General features: G+C 44.9%; 1 protein-coding gene across 3 annotated transcripts in view; it reads right to left on the reverse strand.

Moving 5' to 3' along the window:
- MARCHF10 (membrane associated ring-CH-type finger 10) overlaps nucleotides 1-19,992 on the reverse strand; it is a 101,100-nt gene that overhangs the window by 15,502 nt on the left and 65,606 nt on the right. For all 3 annotated transcript variants that reach the window (XM_010330281.3, XM_039476431.2, XM_010330282.2), the window contains 2 exons: nucleotides 9,590-9,756; nucleotides 6,868-6,977 (listed from right to left, as the gene is read on the reverse strand). In XM_010330281.3, the coding sequence (XP_010328583.2) occupies nucleotides 6,868-6,977; nucleotides 9,590-9,756 (277 nt within the window). The remainder of the gene's footprint in view (nucleotides 1-6,867; nucleotides 6,978-9,589; nucleotides 9,757-19,992) is intronic.

Raw genomic sequence — 19,992 nt, forward strand, 5'->3', positions numbered from 1 at the left:
TTTGCTAGCCAGTTAGTTGAGGTCAAGTGAGAACCAGGCTGAGCTGAAGCCAGCTCTGCGTTGCTTTGGTTTTTCCCTGTGTTTGGTACATGTCCAGAAGTGGTGCCGCTTCTCCAGAAGAGAAGCCATTTGCCAAGGATGAGCAGCAGGATGGTGGCCAGGAGCCCCAGGTGAGCCAGGTTGGGGACCCCCAAGGCACAGGTGTCCACATCACCTCCACAGCCAGGCTGGCGACCTCCCCCGCTAGGCTTGTCCCCTCAGTGGGCTCACCACGCCTCGGGGGCAAGCTGAGGTTCAGTGACTTCGTAGATATCTTTGTGTTCGACACAAAGACACACAGTTACTTCAGTTTTTATCCATGTGGAGCTTCAGAATTCGCCCAAGTCAGTCTCCCTGGGGTCTGGGGTTTTGCTCAGGCTGTAAGCAGACCGGCAGTATGAATTCGCAGCAGGTCATGGGGTCAGTCGGGACTGCAGTGAGGTGTGAGACCTCGCCGCCGTCAGACAGCAGCTGTCCGTGCTGTGACCCGGCTCTTCCCACAGGACGGGCCTGGCAGCCTCATTACCACCTGGGATGATAATGCGAGCATCTCCAAAAGGCTCTGATGGCCTGTGAGGTTCTCACCGAAACTAACTGAAAATTGTTCCTGGCCGGGCGCGATGGCTCACCCTTGAAATCCCAGCACTTTGGGAGGCCGAGGCGGGTGGATCACTTGAGGTCAGGAGTTCGAAACCAGCCTGTCCAACATGGTGAAACCCTGTCTCTATTAAAAAATAAAATAAAATTGTTCCTGCTTCCACGTGGAGCAATGACTGTGCAGGCTGCTTTGTGTTTCCCCCGAGGATCCACGCCCCTCCTGCTCTGCAGACCAGGGGCCGACCCCATGGCCTTCCCCATCCGGGCCCCCTTACCCTCTGGCTTCCCGTGGGGTTTGACCCATGGCAGGCCCCGGCAGGAGACCTGAGAGAGGAGGAGGGAGAGGCTTCCCCAATCCCTCTCTGCCGGGCGTGGTGTGACGGTGGCTGCTGTCTTCTGCTGAAGGCCACAGGCTGCTGGTGGCTGTCCCTTAGCTATAGTGCTCATCACCCTAGCCACACTGCAAGTCCCAGGACACCTCCTTGCTTCTTGCCGCTTTCTTTTGCGCCCACATTTCCCTCCTCCCTTCCGCATTCCTCACTCACCTCTTTGGAGTGTGCCACCGTCTCTTCCCCCCCAGACCCTGACTGACACAATTACTTTCGCAGTTCTTTTCATTCTAGAAGGTGCTTGTGGCCAGTTATTTCAAGTCAGAGGGCGCAGTGGGGCCGAGGACATGGATATGGCCGGGTGGGGCTTGTTGGTTTGATTAGTTCAGTGATGGACTGTAGGCCAGTCATTTCTCCCCTGAGTGCCGTGGGAGCCGGGCATCTCTGCGGCTGTGATCTGACAATTCTCATGCATGGCAGTCCTCTCTGCGCACACTCTATTAGGTGATGTACTCAACTCTTTTCCTACATCCAAACCTGTGAGGTGGGAGTTAACATCTCTCACCTTCTGCAGATGAGAGAACTGGAGTCCAGAGAGTTTACATAGTTTCCTCAAGGTCACAGGGTCACTCTGGGGTTTAGATTCAGCTCTTTTTTTTTTTTTTTTTTTTTTTTTGAGACGGAGTTTCGCTCTTGTTGCCCAGGCTGGAGTGCAATGGCGCGATCTCGGCTCACCGCAACCTCTGCCTCCTGGGCTCAGGCAATTCTCCTGCCTCAGCCTCCTGAGTAGCTGGGATTACAGGCATGTGCGACCATGCCCAGCAAATTTTTTGTATTTTTAGTAGAGACGGGGTTTCACCATGTTGACCAGGATGGTCTCGATCTCTTGACCTCATGTTCCACCCGCCTCTGCCTCCCAAAGTGCTGGGATTACAGGCTTGAGCCACCGCGCCCGGCCTAGATTCAGCTCTTAAAGCTGGTAGGCTTTTCACTGGGGCATGCGGCCACACACTATATGAGTGCAAACATCTTAGTACAAATGGAAAAATGTGCTGCTATTGGGTCAGTTCTATAAATACCATTGATAAAGGAAATTAGATGGTGGCAACAGCTTGGCAGAGGGAGAGCCATGTGGAAAGGCTTGGAGCCAAAAAGGGTCTTTTCTAGACAAGGCATTCCCCTGGGCTGCAGGGTGTTTGTGATGTCTGTGGATTGCTCTGGTAGTATTCCGGGCAGCCCATCCTCATCTGGATGCATCCTCCTTAGGAAATTTGGCAGGCTTCATTGCCTGAAGCAATCTATTTCTTGAGATGAACCTGTCGGCACCCTGGCTGGCACCTGACCTCAGGCACTGAGAGGGTCTGGTTTCTTTCGATATTTCGCCTCCCACATGCTCAGCGTCCAGGAATGTGAGTCGCTCTGTTTATTGTCTCAGATCTTACTGCCTGGTGGTTATGATGGTGTGATGTGAGACCTTCAGGTCTCTAAACACTAAATTTATTTCTTAAGAAATCCTTCTCCTCTCCCCTCCCCTCCCCTGCCCTCCCCTCTCTTCCTCTCTTCTTTTCTCTTTTTTCCTTTTCTTTCTCTAACCTCCTGATGCCTGCTGACTCCTGTAATGCTGCTGTGGCCTTATGCACTGACTTATTCATTGAACTCTTCAAATATCCTTCATTCTTATCAGTGTTTTATTCTTTGGTCTACAACCTTAGAATTTAAGAAAAGGGAACTGCAGGCTGGATGCGGTGGCTCAGGCCTGTAATCCTAGCACTTTGGGAGGCCAAGGCGGGCAAATCACAAGGTCAGGAGTTCGAGACCAGCCTGGCCAACAGAGTGAAACCCTGTCTCTCCCAAAAATACACACACACAAAATTAACTAGGTATAGTGGTGGGCACTTGTAATCCCAGCTACTTAGGAGGCTGAGACAGGAGAATCTCTTGAATCCAGGAGGCGGAGGTTACAGTGAGCCGAGATCATGCCACTGCACTCCAGCCCTGGAGATAGAGTAAGACTCTGTCTCAAAAAAAAAAAAAAAAAAAAAAGGAAACTGTAGAATTGCCCAGACTCAGGCAAATCATTTTGTCTTAGTTGTCAAAATGTTGGCCAAAAAAAGGTCTGGCAAATATGTATTGACTGCTTATTATGTGGAAATCACCTTCTAGATCAGCCCCATCCAATAGAATACACTCAGAGGTACAAACGCAAATCACAGACGTAATTTAAAAACTTCTAGTAGCCACATTAAAGAAGTAAAAACAAGCTGCTGAAATTATTTTTAATAATATAATTTATTAACCTAATATTTCCAAATGATCACTTCCCTATAATTTTTACATTCTTCTTTTTGATATTTTACTTTTTTTGGCATTAAGTATTTGCCTGCAAAAAATATTTATTTCTCCTCTGCTCTTGGAGGATAATTTTGCAGGGTACAGAAATCTAGGTTGGTCAGTTTTTTTCTCTTAACGCTTTAAATATTTTGTTTCTCTTCTTGATTGCCTGCTTTCTGGGAAGTCAGATATTCTTATCTTTACTCCGCTTTAGGGAGGGTATTTTTCCCCTCTGGCCTCTTTCAGGAATTTTTTCTTTATCTTTGATTCTCCCTCCTCCCCCTTTTTAAATGTAATATGTCACAGTGGCGGTTGTTTTTTTGTTTTTGTTTTTTGGCATTTATCTTGTTTGGTGTTCTCTGAATTTCCTGGATTTATGATTTAATGTCTGACATTAATTTGGGGGAAATTCTTAGTCATAGTTGCTTCAAATATTTCTGTGTTCCTTTCTCTCTTTATTATCTTTCTGGGTATTTCCATGATGTGTCTGTCATGCCTTTTGGATAGTTGTCTCACAAGTTCTTTGATATACTGCTCTGTTTTATTTTTTATTTTTTAAAAGACGGGGTTTCACCATGTTGGTCAGGCTGGACTTGAACTCCCAACCTCAGGTGATCCACCCACCTTGGCCTCCAAAGTGCTTGGATTACAGGCGTGAGCCACCACGCCCAGCCCATACTGCTCTGTTTTCTTGTCTTTCCAATCTTTGTTCTCTTTGTCCATTTTGGGCAGTTTCTACTGGGATATCCTCAAGCTCAGAGGTTCTTTCCTCAGCTGTGCCCAGTCTACTAATAAGCCCATCGCAGGCATTCTTCATTTCTGTTACAGTGTTTTTCATCTCAGTCATTTCTTTTTCTTTCTTAGAATTTCTGTCCCCCTGAGTACACTGCCCATCTGTTCTGGAGTGCCATCTACTTTACTTGTTAGAATTCTTAGCGTATTAATCATAGTGTTTTCGTCTGGTTAATTCCAACATCCCTGCCATATCTGAGGTCAGTGAAAACCTGTGCTTTTCACTTTTGAGTATGCCTGATAATTTTTTCTTAGTAGACGGACGTGATGTACTGTGTAAAAGGAACTGCTAGAAACAGGTTGTTAGCGATGTGGCGGTGAGGTGTGCGGAGAGGGGAAGCGTTCTAGAGTCCTTTGAGGCTCCAGGTCCCAGCCTGAGTGAGCTTGTGCTTCTGGACTGTGAACTCCACAGGTGCCCCTCAGTTCCTTTGTCCTCCCCCTCCCACCTCAGGTGGAACAAGATGGCTAGAGGGGGCTGGAGTTGAGAATTTCCCTTTTTCTAGTTAGGTTTGGGGCTCTGATAAAACCTCCAAAGGTTAGGCTCTGGCTAAGCAGTTTCTCCTGAGGGCAAACTTTGTCAGGAAGAACCGGAAGCCCTGGCTTACACCAAAATGATGACTTTCCCCTCCCGCTGCTGGCAGCATGAAGGAATTTGTCTCTGCTATTCACTGTAGGCACCCGCTTGTACTCCTGGAAATAAAACTCACAGAAGTGTGGGGATACCCCTATGATGGGGTCCCCTTGGAGTTTTTGACCCACAGACTTGTCTACATTGAGCTTCCAGCAGTTCATTAATTAGAGCTAGGGTTACTCGACCAGCACTGGTTTCCACGGAGCTTTCTGCTCAGGAGTCTCTGCTCAGGTAAGCTGTGATTCTCTCTTTTTCTTTTCTTTTTTTGAGATGGAATCTCACTCTGTTGCCCGTGCTGGAGTGCACTGGTGTGATCTTGGCTTACTGCAACTTCCACCTCCCAGGTTCAAACAATTCTCATGCTTCAGCCTCCTGAGTAGCTGTGATTACAGGCATGCGCTACCAGACCCAGCTAATTTTTGTATTCTTAGTAGGACGGGGTTTTGCTCCGTTGGCCAGGCTGGTCTCAAACTCCTGACCTCGAGTGATCTGCCTACCTTGGCCTCCCAAAGTGCTGAGATTAGTGACTCTGCCTGTCTCTCTAGTTTTAGGGGCAGCGATTTGCTCTGTGACTTCACTTCTCTTGTGGATCTAAGAAGGGTTGCTGAGTTTGCACTTTTTTCAGCTTTTTACTTGTTAAAACGAAGTGATAACTTCAAGCTCTTTATATACTGAATGGGTAAGTGTACTAAGTCTTTGAAACTTGGTGTGTGTGTAAAATTGGGTGATATTTTACCTTTTTTGGGTACTGTGTCTTTGAAATTTGGTGTGTAGGTGACACTTACAGGACATGTTGATTAGAACAGCCACCTGCTTATTAGCCACAAGTGGCTTGTGACTTCCATACTGAACAAAATAGTATAGGTTTGTGCAAAAGTTATCGTGGATATTACCATTGATAGTGGCAAACCTGCAATTACTTTTGCACCAGCTTAGTAGTTTTAAATGGAAGACTGTTTGCCTGAGAATTGGGTGATTAACTGTTATCCCAGGCGTAAATCACCTTCCCACCTGAGGTTAACTTTTTTTTACAGTATTAGAAATGCAGTCAAAATACCCCAGGAGAGTGAATTCACTAGGTGTTAAAGATCAGCCAGTAGGCATTTAACCTCAGGTAAAGCAGTTCCTTCTCCTTTTTTTTGAGATGGAGTCTGGCTCTTGTTGCCCAGGCTGGAGTGCAATTTTTTAGCCAATCTCGGCTCACCACAACCTCTGCCTCCTGGGTTCAAGCAATTCTCCTGCCTCAGCCTCCCAAGTTGCTGGGATTACAGGCACGCACCACGACACCCGGCTAGTTTTGTATTTTTAGTAGAGATGGGGGTTCGCCATGTTGATCATGCTGGTCTTGAACTCCCGACTTCCGGTGATCTGCCCGCCTCGGCCTCCCAAAGTGCTGGAATTACAGGTGTGATAAGTCCCTTCTTATCCCAGTGTTACTTGATATTTAAATTGGGGACCATTTCCTCCAAGACCCTGATATTTTTTTTCTCTTGTTATTAACTTACTTCTGCAAATGTGGGTGTGGAGCTTGCCAGAATTTTTGGTATTTCTGGGTGTCCAGTTGCCCACTGAAGCTTCTTACTTTAGTCCCCAACAGCAGGGCGAACTCAACCCAGGACAAACAAGACTTCCAAGTCTTGGCCAGGTGCAGTGGCTCATGCCTGTAATCCCTTTGGGAGGTGGAGGCAGGCACTTTGGGAGGTGGCAGCAGGCAGATCACTTGAGGTCAGGAGTTTGAAACCAGGCTGGCCATCATGATGAAACCCCGTCCCTACTAAAAATACAAAAATTAGCCAGGCATAGTTGTGCACACCTGTATTCCCAGTTACTTGAGAGGCTGAGGCAGAAGGATCACTTGAACCTGGGAGGCAGAGGTTGCAGTGAGATTGTGCCACCACACTCCAGCCTAGGCAACAGAGGGAGACTCTGCCTCAAAAAAAAAAAAAAAAAAAAAAAAAAAGACTTTTTGACTCTCTAATATTCCAATTTAGTGGCAGGTCTTCTGAAAAAAGTGAGCTAGATGGATACTGTCAAACTCCTGCCAGCAGAGGCCTTCTGCATTCTTTAGATCAGGGAAAGGGAATATCTTCCCTCCCAGCCCCTCTAACATACTTTAGCCCGTGGAGGCAGAGTGGGCACATTTCTTACCTGAGATTGCTGGTGCTTCTGGTAGAACTCAGTCATGTTAAAGTCACCCAGGTCAACCAGTAGGCCTTGCTTACACATCTCACAGGTCTTCACGGCACCGAGATCTGCTCCTTAAATTAGGTAAAGAATTACATGGTACATGTAACCGTGGGTCTGTTTGTGTTAGCACTTTGGACAGGTGGTATTTTGAGAGAGAACTTGTGTGTGTTATGAGTTCTGAGCTTCAGTGACCTTCCTTTAAAGCCAGCCATCTTCGTAGAAAATGACCTTGAATCTGAGAGCTGAAAAATTCCTTTGTAGTCATCTATTATGCAAGCTTCATAGAAGCGAAATTCACATGACTTTTAAATAACAGATCTTGCCTTCTATTTAAATATAAACACGATGGTTCATAAACTTGGAATTGCTGCACAGAGGCTAAAAGTCTGTGACACAGGTGTTTGTAAAAGAGTGAATATTGGCCTTTTTTCTTCTTCTTCTTGTAAACCTAACACAGGTCCAAATAAATAAATTAGTGACGACCAAATAGATGGTAGAAGGTATTCTCATTCAATGGCTTTAAAATCTGCCTTTACTTCTGCCCAGGTAACATTCCCACCTGAGAACAGTGAGGGAGCGAGGGGCCAGGTGTGGGTACTAGTTACAGCAGTACCTGGGGCCAGCTCATAAGCCTGAGCTCAGACTCATCTGGGAAAAGAAATATGAGAAGGCCTCCTTTGTTGCTGTTTTTCTAAAAACAAGCATTCTAGATCAGTATTTTTATCCTATTCCCCAACGTGAGAGTGGAAGATGCAGAACTGGGCTGTTAGGTCTAAACAAACATTCTGCCAGTTTCCCCCTCGTAGTTGTGGCTTTTTTTTTTTTTTTTTTTTTGAGATGGAGTTTTGCTCTTGTTACCCAGGCTGGAGTGCAATGGCGCAATCTCGGCTCACCGCAACCTCCGCCTCCTGGGTTCAGACAATTCTCCTGACTCAGCCTCCTGAGTAGCTGGGATTACAGGCACGCACCACCATGCCCAGCTAATTTTTCGTATTTTTAGTAGAGACAGGGTTTCACCATGTTGACCAGGATGGTCTCGATCTCTTGACCTCGTGATCCACCCGCCTCAGCCTCCCAAAGTGCTGGGATTACAGGTGTGAGCCACCGCGCCCAGCCTAGTTGTGGCTTTTGACTAATGATGTACTGGTGTTTATTTTATGCATTAGAAAATAGACAACTTGTTAGTTACCTGCATATAGTTGGTAAAAATGGGGCTTGTGCAGTTTCATGCCCCCATTCTATTTCCCCACTGGGGATATAAAGAAACAGTAAATAATAGAGGCTTTCAAAGGGCAAAGATGAACAGTAAGTAATCCCTTATCTGCATTTTGTTTGCTTGATTTTTTTTTTAGCATCGTTCAGGAATGCTTTAGGCTACCGAATGTCCTGAGTGTCTTCTGATCTAATCCTGCTGAACATACCCATACTAGCATTGACATTTATGAGCACAACAGCATTTTCACAACATGTTTCATGGGTAACTTTTTCTGTGTTAGATGTTTAATTGGCCCACATTTCTAGAAAGATATAGCATTGCATGGCGGAGTCATTAGCAACCCGACTCCACTTGTTTCTTGGCTCTCTGAAGGACTGAATACTTTGCTCGTTATATGGATATGCATTTAAGGATCTTGATCAGTGGTCTTATATTTCTTATGCTAGGGAAGTTGTGTAAAACAGGCTTCATGGATGAGACAGTTAGTATGATCACCCCACGTGTTCATTCTGTAATTCGATGGTGTGCTGTGCTTGGTGAAGGGGCGTGGCATCTCATGGGAACAGGGTAAATCTCTCAGTCTCCCTGCAACCTGGAATCGTGACGGCTATGGAGAAGGACATGGAAGAGGGGAGAAATCGGATCTGGCTGTGGGGTAATATGTTTTCAGAGAGGTGTGTCTGAAAGAAGCAGCCGCTGTTTTCTGATCAAGTTGCTCTTTGCACTGATGTTCCATGAATTTTTTTGGGGGGTGGGGGCGGCAGTTAAAGTTGATCTCATTCCTAAAGCCATGCTTTAAAGAAACCTGTTCTCTGCCCAGAAAACTACAGCTGACCTACCGATGTGGTTATATTTGGGTTATAACCTGCTCAGGGGAGTTGAGAAGGGGCTGCACACCCAATTATAAGATGTTAGGGAGCTGATAAAATCAGCACATGGAAATCTCTTTGTCTAATATGGTTGTCCAAAATCAGATGGGCACTCTTATCCCTACTGCTAAAAGGCAGTTTTGTTTAGTTTCTTAGGTGATGCCCATTTCCTGCCCCCAAATAAAAGGAAGTAGCCTGTGTGTGCTGGGGGGTCTCGTGTGAGGGACCTTCTGAAATATTTTGCTGGGTGTCTGCTAGCTGTGTGGCTACTGTGTGTCTGCTGAGCTTCCCCAGTGACCCACTTCTCTTTCCTTCCTTCTAAGAGTCGATCTTAGCATCTCTGCTCAGGCCTTGAGCAGGGGTAGAATTCAATAGCATTTGTTTCCAGGATTCTTCTCTCAGAAAAACAAAACCAAACCTCCCTACCATAGTTTAAAGACAGCTTTTAAGAGCAGGAATCCGGAGCTCAGCCACGTGTCCCCAAGTCGCTGTTCTGCGGAGGAGAGTGAGCTGATGACGAGGCTCTGAGGCCCGCACCGGGGTGTCTCGTGTTAATTACATGTCGTGGCACGTTCGCTGCACTTCCTTCCCCACCTACCTGATGTTATTTTCACTTTCAGCCACTTTTTCAGGCACTCTTGATGAACAAACTGCAGGCTTCCCACACAGCCACAAGGCTCCAGGAGGGGGTTGGTCGGGGAACCCCCGGCTATCTGACAGATGCGACACAAGTCTTCCTCCTCCTCGGAGTCTTCCTCCAGGAGACTAAATGGAAAACAAGCCACTGTGACCATAGGAGGCTACGTGTTTGCAGTTTCTACAAATACCAGTTCCCAGGGCATTGATAGGGAAAGAAGGGGGCTCCTGGCACTCACCCACTGCCCCCTCTGGCCTTACTGGGATGGTTTTTGATAATAGAGACACAAATTCTCTTTTTGTTATTGTTGAAACAGAGTCTCACTCTGTTGCCCAGGCGGGAGTGCAGTGGCACAATCTTAGCTCCCTGCAGCCTCAACCTCTTTAGGCTCAGGTGATCCTCCCACTTTAGCCTCCCAAGTAGCTGGGACTATAGGCGTATGCCACCATGCCTGGCCATTTTAAAACTTATTTTGTAGAGATGGAGTCTCACTATGTTGCCAAGGTGGGTCTTGAACTTCTGGGCTCAAGCAATCCACCTGCCTTGGCCTCCGAAAGTGCTGGTATTACAGGCATAAGCCACTGCACCCGGCCGGCGCAAATTCTTATAACAGGCTTCTTTGCAATTGTCCATACGTGTGAGCTGACCTGGAAAACCAGCACTGCCACCATAAATCAGGAGGTGAAGGGAAATGGCTACAGAGTCATTTCCAAACTGCAGTCAAGGCCAGGAGCCCCTCTCCCTGCCATAGGAAGTTGGTGGGGTGGCATACTGGTGAGTGAATAGGATTCGTGGTCAGGGGGCCTGGGTTTGAGGCCAGCCTCTGAAACTTGTAAGTTGTGTGACCTTGGATAAGTTTCTTAATCTTCCCAAGACTCTGTTTCCTCATCTATACAATGAAGGTCATGGTGGTAACACCACTGCCACCTGCTTCCCAGCGTTGTGGGCAGGCTGGCTACACGCGATGATGAGAAACCTGTTCTGCAAACTGTCAAGTGCGTCTAGTGTCTGGCAAAGTGTTGCACACAGCATTCACTCAATAGATGTTGGTTTAGGTCAGGCGTCCCCAAACTACGGCCCGCAGGCTGCATGCGGCCCCCTGAGGCCATTTATCCGGCCTCCACCGCCGCACTTCAGGAAGGGGCACCTCTTTCATTGGTGGTCAGTGAGAGGAGCACAGTATGTGGCGGCCCTCCAATGGTCTGAGGGACAGTGAACTGGCCCCCTGTGTAAAAAGTTTGGGGACACCTGGTTTAGGTGAATGATGAACCAATAAACCTGGACACAAGCTCCCGAATAACACCACACATGCCCACTAATGATGTCAGCATTCCAGAATGTAAGCTGCTGGAATCTGATGAGAGAAGAACTAATGAAAATATGAGTAAAGATATTTGTGTCTAATAAAAGGTGAGTGAAGAATAGCTGGTCAGGTTTCATGCTGGGAGGTTTTAAGAAGCCTAAGGCTATTTTCTTTTCCTTGGAGTCCTCACGGGACTGGGGACTGTCTGGTTAAGAAAAGGAAACTGGCTAGAGATGAAAATCAAAAGAGAGGAAGAAATAGACATTGCTCCGGATGTAGAAATACATGCTCAGTTTCTTGAGAGATCTTTTTCCCCATGAAAGGGCAGCTCAGTGTAAAGGAGTAGAATTATAGTTTTCCATTATAGACATTCTGAATAACTTAAAGACATTTTCAACATTTAGACTTTAATACATTTCAATATAATTTCCATGTTTTCACAAGTAATCTGGAAGAACAAGTGTACATGGGAGTGAGTGCTCCAACTGGTGAAGATAAACTAGAGGGAGATCTTGCAAGTTTGAGAAGGCAGGCAGAAAAGTGGTAGAAGATTTTGTTGTTCTTGCTGTATTTGTCTTGAGAGTGCAGTGGTGCGATCTCAGCTCACTGCAACCTCCGCCTCTCGGGTTCGAGCAATTCTCCTGCCTTAGCCTCCTGAGTAGCTGGGATTACAGGCATGCACCACCATGCCCGGCTAATTTTTGTATTTTAGTAGAGATGGGGTTTCATAATTTGGCCAGGTTGGTCTCGAATTCCTGACCTCAGGTGATCCACCTGCCTTGGTCTCTCAAAGTGTTGGGATTACAGGTGTGAGCCATGGCGCCCAGCCTAGAAGATTTTTAATTTAGGCAAGTACAGTGGATCCTATTTGGAAACAAGTGCTCTAAATCAGTGGTTTCCAATAGAAAATAAATGACCATCAGGTTCACCGGTGAGGGGTTTCAAAAACAGATTCTTGAGCTCCAGCCTTAGAGGTTTTCGTTCAGTACCTGGGGCCCAGGGACCTGAATGCGAAAATGGCCATGCAGGTCTGAAGGATCACTGCTCTCAACAGGAGGACCAAGGGCTCTTTGGCGGACTTGTTATGGTTGATAAATATCTTACTCTTAAGGTCCTCCATCTTCTCAAAGGTAATTAGCGGGGATCCACTGGCTACCTTACTTTGCAAAAAAAAAATTTAAAACAAAAGTGAAGAAGAGACAGAAAAGCACAGAAAAGAAAAGGAAAATTAAGCATAAAATCATTACCCCAAAGTAACTGCTTGTTAATAGTTGGGTCTGGCTGGGCACAGTGGTTCACACCTGTAATCCTAGCACTTTGGGAAGCCAAGGCAGGAGAATCGCTTGAGCTCAGGAGTTCAAGACCAGCCTGGGCAACACGGGGAGACCTTGTCTCAAAAAAAGAAAAGAAAAAATATATACAGTTTGGTGTACTAGCCTCTGGCGTTACTTCTGTGTACATACTGTTTTATAGAATTGAGACTGCTTTTAGGATTAGCTCAAGATAGCAGGCCAAACACTCTCATCAGTCTCCTTTCCCACACAAATCTCTTAAAAAGACAACAACAACAAAAAAACAATTATATAGAATGAATCCACAATAGTGCTGGAAAACAAGCAGGCCAGAAATAATGAGGAATTCCTGGAAAGTCAATGAAGATATGATGTTGATGAGAGGAAAGGAAATGACAACTCAAGGCATTTTCACAGAAGCATCGAGAAGGGAAGGGCAGACCCAGGGAAATTCCAGGCTTGGGCTGCACCAATGCAGGGGACGGGGCAGTTAGGAAGGTAATGAGCTCAAGAACTGCTTCAATAGGAGGGGACCAGCTGCTGCCCCCTTTCAGATACCCTGTGAAGCAGGCAAGTGGCACAGTGCCTCTTCCAGGGGAATAGTCTATCGTCACATTCCGAAGAAAGGGAGCTCTCCACAAAGGTCAAAGTTTTTTGTTTAGTTAGACACATCTCACTCTATCTATCGCCCAGTGGCAATCATACCTCACTGCAACCTCCAGCTCCTGTACTCAATTGATACTCCCATGGCACCTCCGCCTCCCAAGTAGCTGTGACCACAGCTGCATGCCACCATGCCCGGCTAATTTTAATTTTTTTTTTCTTCCTAGAAACAGGGACTTTGATGTTGCCAGGGCTGGTTTCAAACTTCTGGCCTCAAGCAATCTTGCCTCAGCCTCCCAAAGTGCTGGGGCTACAGAGAGTGAGCGACCGCACCTGGCCACAGGTCAAAGTTTTTAAAAACGTTCATGAATGACATTCAATGAAACAAAACCTCCCATTCAGGAAAATGGATCTCAGAGGAGATGAAGCACACAATTGCCAGGGACAGCGTGCTGGCCACCTCTCTCTCTAAACCACCCATTCCTTCCTTCACAAAACAACTGGGGGCCACCTATGACATGTGGAAGCCACCAGCATGAATGAGAGGGGGCAAGGAAAATAAGTCAGCTGACTCCAGAGGAAATGAATTGTTTAACGAAATGGGGAGGTAATTCTCAGGAGGCTTTGGAGGATACTGGCAGCTGTTCTGTAAAAGGAACAACCAGAGATAAGGAGGATTTCTGGGGCTTTAAACAAATGTGATTAACAAAATAAAAAATTCCAGGTGTCACAATATTAATAGACATAATTCAGGCTAAAAGTCTAATGCTAGATATTGATTGATCCACCAAGAAGAGATCAGCCATGAGCTTTAATGCACTAAATAAAAGCAAAATTCTTGTACATGAGAAGGAGAATGGGCAAACCCAAATCATAGTGGGGGATTTTAGTCTCAGAAATTGAAAAACTCGATGGAAAAGAATAAAGTATGAAGCTTTTTTTTTTTTTTTTTTTTTTTTTTTTGAGACAGGGTCTCACTCTGTTGTCCCGGCTGGAGTGCAGTGGCAAGATCTTGGCTCACTGCAGCCTCTGCAACCTCCCAGGCTCAAGCAATCCTCCCACCTCAGCCTGTCAAGTAGCTGGGTCCAGAGGCACAAGCCACCACCCCCGGCTAATTTTTTGTTTTTGTAGAGACAGAGTTTTCTCATGTTGCCCAGGTTGGTCTTGAATTCCCGAGCTCAAGAGATCTGCCCGCTTTGGCCTCTCAAAGCACTGGGATTATAGGTATGAGCCACCATGCCTGGCCTGAAGGATTTTAACATATGTATTTTATATATGTATGCATTTATACATAGAGAGAAGAGAGAACGTGCAACCTTTGGTAATGCCATAGCATGTTTATAAATATTTATAACATTGAGTATGTATTAGGGCACAAAAAAATACAGGTCATATTTTTGAGATTACAATGTAATTAAATTAGAATGGGCAGGCCAGGTGTGGAGGCTCACGCCTATAATCCCAGCACTTTGGGAGGCCGAGGCGGGTAGATCATGAGGTCAAGAGATGGAGACCATCCTGGTCAACAAGGTGAAACCCCGTCTCTACTAAAAATACAAAAATTAGGGCCGGGTGCAGTGGCTCAAGCCTGTAATCCCAGGACTTTGGGAGGCCGAGGCGGGTGGATCACGAGGTCAAGAGATCGAGACCATCCTGGTCAACATGGTGAAACCCCATCTCTACTAAAAATACAAAAAACTAGCTGGGCGTGGTGGCGCGTGCCTGTAATCCCAGCTACTCAGGAGGCTGAGGCAGGAGAATTGCTTGAGCCCAGGAGGCGGAGGTTGCGGTGAGCCGAGATCACGCCATTGCACTCCAGCCTGGGTAACAAGAGCGAAACTCCGTCTCAAAAAAAAAAAATAAATAAATAAAACCAAAAATTAGCTGGTCATGGTGGTGCGTGCCTGTAGTCCCAGCTACTTGGGAGGCTGAGGCAGGAGAATTGCTGGAACCCAGGAGGCAGAGGTTGCAGTGAGCCGAGATCGCGCCATTGCACTCCAGCCTGGGTAACAACAGTGAAACTCTGTCTCAAAAAAAATAAAATAAAATAAAAATAAATTAGGATGGGCAATAAAAAATTTTGAAAGGGTAACAAATATGTGTGTGTGTGTGTGTGTGTGTGTGTGTGTGTGTGTGTATGTATATATATATTTAAAGACAGGGTCTTGCTTTGTCACCCAGGCTGGAGTGCAGTGATCACAGCTCACTGTAGACTTGACCTTCTGGGCTCAAGGGATCCTCCCACCTCAGCCTCTGGAATAGCTGGGACCACAGACAACCATCATTACACCCAGAGAATATGTTTGTTTGTTTTTTTTGTTTTTGTTTTTGTTTTTGTTTTTGTTTTTTGTAGAGACAGAGTCTTGCCACATTGTCCAGGCTGGTCTTGAACTCCTGGCCCCAAGTGATCCTCCCACTTTGGCCTCTTAAAGCACTGGGGTTAATGGCATGAGCCACCGTGCCCAGTCCTCAAATATTTTTTAAAAACTATAAATCAACAATAAATGTGTATAACTGATGCAGTATTTCAGGCAGATTAATGGATCAGAAGTGAAAGTCTGAAAACAGACTGATAAGGATAGTTTTCAAATTTTCAAAAAAAGCATTTCAAATTAGTAAGGAAAGGCTAGAATGATTGTGGAATAGTAACAAGATAAACATTTTCAAAAAAGACCTGGGCCAGGCATGGTGGCATACACATGTAATCCCAGCACTTTGGGAGGCTGAGGAGGGCGGATCACAAGATCAGGAGATGGAGACTATCTTGGCTAACATGGTGAAACCCATCTCTACTAAAAATACACAAAATTAGCCAGGTGTGGTGGTGCGTACCTGTAGTCCCAGCTACTTGGGAGGCTGAAGCAGGATAATCGCTTGAACCCGGGAGGCAGAGATAGTGGTGAGCTGAGATTGTGCCGCTGCACTCCAGCCTGGTGACAGAGAGAGACTCCCTCTCAAGAAAAAAAGAAGAAATGAAGTACACTGCCAGAATCATAGAGCTAATAGTTGGTAGAATCAGGAATGAAATCTAGAACCACAAGATAGCAAAGCTCATGTTTCTAACCACTATAATATATAAAAGGAGAATATAACAATACTAGATAAAAATAACATGGATGCTTGAGTGAGGACTGGAATTTCTAACATGGCACCAAATACGAAAGCGATATGGGAAAATACTGACAGATTTGATTGTAAGTAATGTTAAAATTCTACTACATCAAAAACATCATATACATAAAGTGTAAAGTAAATAAAATGGGAAAAGTCAAAAAGTATCTGTAAAATATTTGACAAAGAATTACTTTTTTTTTTTTTTGAGATGGAGTCCCATTTTGTTGCCCAGGCTGGTAGGGCCATTTTAGCTCACTGCAACCTCCGCCTCCTGGGTTTGAGAGATTCTCCCACTTCAGCCTCCCAGGTAGCTGTGATTACAGGTGTGTGCCACCACACCCGGCTAATTTTTGTATTTTTAGTAGAGACAGGGTTTCACCATGGTGGCCAGGCTGGTCTCAAACTCATGACATCAAGTGATTCACCTACCTCAGCCTCCCAAAGTGCTGGCATTACAGGAGTGACCCACTGTACCTAGCCAAGAATTACTATTGACAAACATTAAAAAGCACAGAAATCCCTGGAACTGGAAAGGGTGTGGAGAAAGAGGACTCTCATAAACTGGTGATGAGATTACTAACATGGAAAACTTTGCTGAAGTACAGTTTGACAATATACATTAAGAACCTTAAGACTCTGTATTCCTTTCATCAACAGTTACACATTTAGGAAGTTTTTCTAAGTAATTAGTTATGAATGTGCTCAAAAAGGAGACTGATCAAATCATAACAGACACATTTAACATAAGCAGTCTTCAAAAATACTGATGTAGGCCGGGCGCGGTGGCTCAAGCTTGTAATCCCAGCACTTTGGGAGGCCGAGGCGGGTGGATCACGAGGTCGAGAGATCGAGACCATCCTGGTCAACATGGTGAAACCCCGTCTCTACTAAAAATACAAAAAATTAGCTGGGCATGGTGGCACGTGCCTGTAATCCCAGCTACTCAGGAGGCTGAGGCAGGAGAATTGCCTGAACCCAGGAGGCGGAGGTTGCGGTGAGTCGAGATCGCGCCATTGCACTCCAGCCTGGGTAACAAGAGCGAAACTCCGTCTCAAAAAAAAAAAAAAAAAAAAAAAAAAATTGATGTAACTGTAAGATGAGAAAGGATTAAAAAGTATAGGTTTAGAAAGAAAGAAATCAAACTATTAATATTTTTCACAGTTGAAATGATTTTGTATTTTGGCAAAAATACAGAGAAAATATATAGTCAGTTGGATTTATACATCTTAGCAACAAAGAGTTAAAATTAGAATTTAAGGCCGGGCATAGTGGCTCACGCCTGTAATCCCAGCACTTTGGGAGGCTGAGGTGGGCAGATCACAAGGTCAAGAGATCGAGACCATCCTGGCCAACATAGTGAAACCCCGTCTCTATTTAAAAAAAAAAATTAGAATTTAAAATATTATTTCAATAGCAAATGACAACACATACAAGAACCAAGGGATAAATTAAATAAAGAACTGCTATGAAGAAAATCACAAAACTATACTGAAAGGCATTAAAGATGACACAAACAAAAGGAGAGACATACCATGTTTATCAAAGAAAAAGTCAATATCACAAAGATGTCAGTTCTCCCAGAATATTTTATAGATTAAATGCTATTCCAATAAAAATCTCAAGTAGATTCTTAAGTATACAGTCAAGGACTCTTTAAAAGCAGTAGGGAAGGAGGCTTACATCATCACATATCAAAACTTATGAAAGCTTCAGGCATTAAGACAGAATGGTATTAGATTAGGAGAAGACAACTGAAGACCAGTGGAACAGAACGGAGAGTTCTGAACTGAGGCCTGTTGAGGCATGTTCTGAAGGAGACACAGCTGTGCGGATCAATAGGGAAATGTCCCGAACAATTAGATATTTCATATTCTTAAAGGGGAAAAATAAATCTTGCTTCACATCATGTATTAAGAACCACCTTCACATTTAAGTCCAAATCCATTTCACATCAAGTCCTAATATAAAACTAGAGATTTTACAAGAAAATAGGAAGAATAACTAATGATATCAGGTTAACAGAAGGATTTCTTAAATAAGGCAACAAGATACAAATTGCAATCCAAAAAGAAGATGGGGTTAGGCGCGGTGGCTCGCGCCTGTAATCCCAGCACTTTGGGAGGCCGAGGCGGGCTGATCACTTGAGTCAGGAGTTTGAGACCAACCTGGCCAACATGGTGAAACCCCGTCTCTACTAAAAATACAAAAATTAGCTGGGTGTGGTGGTGCGTGCCTGTAATCCCAGCTACTCAGGAGGCTGAGGCAGGGGAATTGCCTGAACCCTGGAGGCGGAGGTTACAGTGAGCTGAGGTTGTGCCACTGCACTCCAGCCTTGGCAAAAGAGCGAGACTCAGTCTCCAAAAAAAAAAAAAAAAAAAAAAAGGTGGACACATTTGACTATGTTAAAATTAAGAATTTGTTTTCATTAAAAGACATCATAAAGAAAAAGACAGCTGGGAGTGGTGGCTCATGCCTGTAATCCAAGCACTTTGGGAGGCCGAGGTGGGTAGATGATGAGACCAAGAGATTGAGACCATCCTGGCCAACATAGTGAAACCCTGTCTCTACTAAAATATAAAAAATTAGCCGGGCGTGGTGGCGCGTGTCTGTAATCCCGGCTACTCAGGAGGCTGAGGCGGGAGAATTGCTTGAACCTGGGAAGCGGAGGTTGCAGTGAGCTGCAGTCTGGTGCCTGGCGACAGAGGAGACTCTGTCTCAAAAAAAAAAGAAAAAGACAAACTACAAATTGGGAAAAGAGATTTCCAACACACACCTGTCAAAAAGAATAAAAAAATAAATAAAATATAAATACTCTAAAAGAAAAATGAGCAAAAGACATAGATATTTGGCTAGGCAAAGTGGCTCATGCTGGTAATCCCAGCACTTTGGGATGCTAAGGTGGGAGAATTGCTGGAGGCTAAAAGTTTGAGACCAGCCTGGGCAACATAGTGAGACCTCATCTCTACAAAAAAAATAAGGACATCAATATTTCACAGATGGGTCATTTAACACAAATGGTCATTTAACATTTAAAATAGCATGTAAAATGCTTAACTTCATTAAGTCATGAAAATGCAAACTAAAGCTACAATACCATTTTATTCCCATCAGACTGGCAAATTTGAAAAGCCAGTCAAAACGAATGTTGTCAAGGATGTATAACGTTAGACATTACTGCTTTAAAACTGAATTGGCATCACTTAGTACAGTGACAAATGTGTTCACCACCAGCCCACCAGCCCACCAGCCTGGCTCTTCCACTCTTAGAGAAGATCCCAGAGAACTCTTCCACATGCGCAAGGAGACATTTACAAGAATGTTCATGCAATACCATTTGCAGAAAACAATACAGGACCCGAATGTCCATTGACAGAATGGCTAAATTGTGGTATATCCATATGACAGAATACTTTGTAGTGTGAAAAGAATAAACTAAAGCCAAATATATCAACAAGGATGTATCTCACTAAGGATGTAAGGGGAAAAAGTAATCGCAGAAGAATAGAGATTCTATTTCTACAGAGTCAAACACTTCCTCAGAGTTCATAAGTATACACAACATATTGTTTAGAAACACTGGCTGGGCACGGTGGCTCATGCCTGTAATCCAGCACTTTGGGAGGCTGAGGCAGGTGGATCGCTTGAGGTCAGGAGTTCGAGACTATCTTGGCCAACATGGCGAAACTCTGTCTCTACTAAAAATACAAAAATTAGCTAGGCGTGGTGGTGCGTGCTTGTAATCCCAGCTACATGGGAGGTTGAGGCATGAGAATCACTTAAACCCAGAGGCACAGGCTGCAGTGAGTTGTGATTACGCCACTGCATTCCAGCCTGGGTGACACAGTGAGATTCTGTCTCAAGAAACAAACAAACAAACAAACATATAAACATATGGTAAAATCTCAAATCAAGAAACCCCAAAACACAACACAACAAAAAGCAAAGAGATGATAAATGCAATACAGGAATGGTCAGGGTGGGTATGGGGAGCTGAAAGGGGGATGATGAGAAGATTGGGTGGGTTAGGGGCTCGGGAGGGCTCCAGTGTGTGA

The sequence above is a fragment of the Saimiri boliviensis genome, chromosome 17 (assembly GCF_048565385.1).
Source record: "Saimiri boliviensis isolate mSaiBol1 chromosome 17, mSaiBol1.pri, whole genome shotgun sequence".
NCBI classification, from domain to species: Eukaryota; Metazoa; Chordata; class Mammalia; order Primates; family Cebidae; genus Saimiri; species Saimiri boliviensis.